General features: G+C 46.4%; 1 protein-coding gene across 2 annotated transcripts in view; it reads right to left on the minus strand.

The window, feature by feature from the left end:
* The window catches only part of fibcd1b (fibrinogen C domain containing 1b), a 104193-nt gene extending 102950 nt beyond the window's left edge, over nucleotides 1-1243 (minus strand). For both annotated transcript variants that reach the window (XM_048258166.1, XM_048258165.1), the window contains exon 1: nucleotides 183-1243. In XM_048258166.1, the coding sequence (XP_048114123.1) occupies nucleotides 183-254 (72 nt within the window). In that variant the 5' untranslated portion in view covers nucleotides 255-1243. The remainder of the gene's footprint in view (nucleotides 1-182) is intronic.
* Nucleotides 1244-4237: the final 2994 nt, after the last annotated feature.

A 4237-nucleotide genomic window follows, 5' to 3' on the forward strand; every position in this document is an offset into this window, starting at 1 on the left:
AGACAAGACAAGAACAAACCACGCTTCACTCAAATGCGCTATTAACTGCCCAACTAACAAACAATCTGGTCGAATAGAAAATCTCCCACCTGACTCCACCGCTGAGCAGAGAGAATGCACCTGCGGATCTGGTTTTGGGATAAAGCGGTCAAGCGCCTGAGGTGGGGCAGCCGGGCACGTACCTGATTTTTATGCCGCTGTCCATCTTCGAGTTCCGAAGAGCTGTTCATGATCTCCCATCGGTCAATGACCATTCTCCGGTACACGAAAAAATCACTGACGCCTGTTGTGTCACAGGCGAGGGAGAGAAAAGAAAGTCTCGATGTTATTTCCCTGTTATTTGCTCCATAGATAAGAGAAGAAAACCGTTCGCTAAAAGCGGGGTGGGAGGGAGAGAGAGGGAAAGAGGGAGAGGCTCAACTACTTCGGGACCACAGTGGCTACTGGTCTACGGACGGCAGCGGGGACACTATCACCACACACATTGTGATCTCATACGCACTCGGAAAAAAACTTCTTCGACACAAAGCTTAATTTTTCGGGGCTCCGGGCCTTTGCCTGTTCCCCCCGGAGACGCAACGGTCGTTTCAAATCCGCGTCCCCTATAGATTCCACACTAATTTGTGAGCAGAAAAGCAAGCCCCTTGAAGAAAATCAAGTGGCTAGAAGAAACAACTGGAAAAACTACTCGTTGAAAGCATGAGGATAATCCAAGCAATGCTATTAAACGCCAGAAAAAATATACAATATGTTCCGTTCATCAACCCCACGGAAAGATTTGAAAATCCGTCCGATATTGAACAAGTGCCCTTGTCTTCTTTGAAAAAAATGTTCTCTTCCTCTTAAAGTTATTTGGCTGGACTGAGTAGTTCCTTTTTTCTGTGTCCAAGAGGCTCCGTGTAGATTTCCGCAGGGCTTTCCACGACTCCACCGGGCTATACGAGCTGGCAGTGGCACCGTGAATTGGGATAAAGACACCCTCTGCGTGTCCTAGTTTATCGGCTCATCAGCAGGGAGTGGGATATTTCGCACAGATGCTTGTGACAGAAACGGCGCGGGCGGGCAGATTAACAGAGCTTCCACTCGCGTGCCGCGCAGTTTACCCCCTTTCGCGGCTCCGAGCTGGCACTCTCGGGCGCGTCCCCAGTACCTCAGCGCGCTCCCCAGGAACGCCCTCCCTCTCGAGCGCGCTAAAACTCTCCACCTCCGCTGGTTGCTCCGCAAAGCCCTCCCGCCAGAAACCGCAAACCTGATTCTGGGTCTCCAAGCGAGACAGAGGTCTGTTGCTCTGTGAAGAAATGTGTTATTCAGAGAGCTCTCTCTCTCTCTCTCTCTCTCTCTCTCTCACACACATACACACCCACACCTGCCTACTGCTCCCACTTTCACACTATCCCTGCCCCCACACACACACACACACACACATACACTCATCCCTGACACAAGAGAGCACTCATTCACACAAACCCACACCTCTCCCTTTGAAGTGAAACAAAAATAAAATCTAGGTGTATTTGAAACAGCCAGAGATTGGCAGATTGTTCGTGCAGTAAAATAAAGTGTACTCAGGTAACCTGTACCCCCCCCCTGTAAGCGGCTGCTTGAACAACGCCTTCATCAAACACCCTCGTCCTCAGGCAACATCACTTGCTGCACACCTGTCTCAGGTGCTTACGAGGGCTGTGTATCAAACTGCAGTAACACACTGCAGTGTGTCTGACTGATGGTGCGCAGGCTGATTTATGATGTTGGCATTTGAAAGGAAACAGGAAGGTTATTTGTAGAATGCCAAAATATTTTTGGGATGTGAGTGTGAGGATAGGGTTGTACTCTGTGCTGTCTGTCAAAAGTTAAAATAAAAACTTTACTCACTCTGATCGGTATTTACATTTCCATCTCTTCTAAGAGACAACAAGTCTGGCAGCAGAAACAGATATGTACTGTACTGTATATAGAATGCTCTGACAGGAGAATCCTTAAGAGTTCTGCTAAGGAACACAGAATGGACCTAAGAGTTCCACCAAGGAACACAAATTGACCCTGTATGTGTGTGTGTGTGTGTCTGTGTGTGTGTGTGTCTGTGTGTGTGTGTGTGTGTTAGAATAGAACAGTAGACATGTACCTCACCCTCACTGTGATTCTCCCCAGGCTGTCTAAATGAATCAATGTCTTAGGAAATGTCCAGAGATTCTTCTAAGCTCACATGAAGAGAGTAGGTTGAAGCGCATCTGTTTGTGTGGAAAAGCCACTGACGTGTTACTACTCCGTATCTTCCCTAATAGGAACAGATCTCTCAGTTAAATTTTGTTGCCAGTTTTATTTGACAAATGTGGGATGTGTAAAGTGAGACTTATTGTAAGCACTGAGGGCATAAACATGATCCATTGTTGTTATTGTTGCTGCTGCTGTTGTTTTGGAGGTTACTGGTGCTTTGTTTTATTTTACTGTGTCACTGTTGTTTTGGAGTTGAAATTCCATCCCTGCGGACTCCAATCCGTTTTGCCATCAGCTTACCTACCGGCTGAGCAGGATTAGATAAGGTGTAGGAAGGCCTGTGTCTCAATCTGCCTGATTACGGATCAGTTTCCCTAAGCCCATCACCCATAACACCCCTACCAGCACTGACCCCCGCAGCCTTTCACCGCAAGTCGCATCATGCTCCATGACTCTGCAATTCACCACATGCATTAAATCTTACCGCTTGTTTAGTCTAAACTACAAGACAGGCACACATTGAAACATAGCTCATGTGAAGCCAGTGCATTTGTAATTAGACCACATAGTATTTTGTGTAAATGTCCCTCGGTAAAAATAATCAATCTATCAAACAATCTATCTATCTATCTATCTATCTATCTATCTATCTATCTGAACCTTGAATTTCCCCTTGAGGATCAATAAAGTATCTATCTATCTATCTATCTATCTATCTATCTATCTATCTATTCTGTTCACAAGGCAAAGCTGACAGATCTTATGGTGTCATAAATTATAGCCCTGTCCACATATTTGATTGACACTTGTGGTTGATTGATTTCTAAAGCTGTCGAGAGACGTTACTTTAGCAGTTCTCTTAAAATGTGGTTGGACTGGAATTCACCCAATGTTTTGACTTTTGAAACATGACGAGGAGCAGGCAAGGCTTTCCACACTCACCTTGAGTGTTTGTTGTTGTTGACAGGGAGGCTGAGGGTGAAGCAAACATCCTCAGTCTCTCTAAAAGCCTGCTGTAGCCATACAGTAGCTCTGGGGACGATGCCGGAGGTTCACAGCAACATACAGTGACACATTAGCGTAAAGATCAAGTAGTGCTGGAGTTTGACCACTAACATTTTAGCTCAAACCTTTGATTTGGGGCAGTTGTGAGAACACCTTTATCCTCACCAAACAGCTCCGGCACAATTGAGGGGTGTGTGTGTGTGGGGGTATCAGAGCTCAGGGGTAGTAAAGGACATGGGGGTGGGGGGTATCACAGTTCCAGAAGTAGTGACGGGCATGGGGGTGCAGTTCATTTAACGGGCAAATGAGCTCCTTTCACCGATACACGTCCCTTCAGTCCGAGCGTGGGTCAAACTCATTAGCTCAATCAGCTGGTACTCTGATCAAAAATCAAGCGCAACATGTTTCCACAGAGTGGAGGAAGTTTTGGAGTCTGAGCACAGTCTGAGTTCTCACCACAGCAGAGAGAACACACACACACACACACACACACACACACACACACACACACACACACACAAACACACAGTCTGAGTTCTCACCACAGCAGAGAAAGCAAACACACACACAGACACAGAGAGACATGCCACACACAGAGGGACACACACACACACACACACACAAAAAACTAAACATAAGATGGGAAAAAAAAAAAAATATATAAGATAGTCCCAGGGCAGTCCAGGTATTGGATTTCCCATCCCTCGGACAACTGTAGGAAAGGCTGCTAGCCTGTAAGGCACTGCTTGCAAACACGAAGAGCTTCAGGAGGGCCACAGAAATTTACTGAGGGGTGTTTGAGTGTGTATCAGCAGGAGCTGGCAGTGTGTTTGTGTGTGTGTATGTGTGTGTGTGTCTTTGTGTGTGTGTGTCTGTGTGTGTGTGTGTGGGTGTGTGTGTGTGTGTGTGTGTGTGTGTGTGTGTGTGTGTGTGTGTTTGTTTAGCTTTGTGTATGATCATAATTTGGCTCAGTCTCTCTGTCTTTACACACACACACACACACACACACACACACACA

Source organism: Alosa alosa, chromosome 12 (assembly GCF_017589495.1).
Source record: "Alosa alosa isolate M-15738 ecotype Scorff River chromosome 12, AALO_Geno_1.1, whole genome shotgun sequence".
NCBI lineage: Eukaryota > Metazoa > Chordata > Actinopteri > Clupeiformes > Clupeidae > Alosa > Alosa alosa.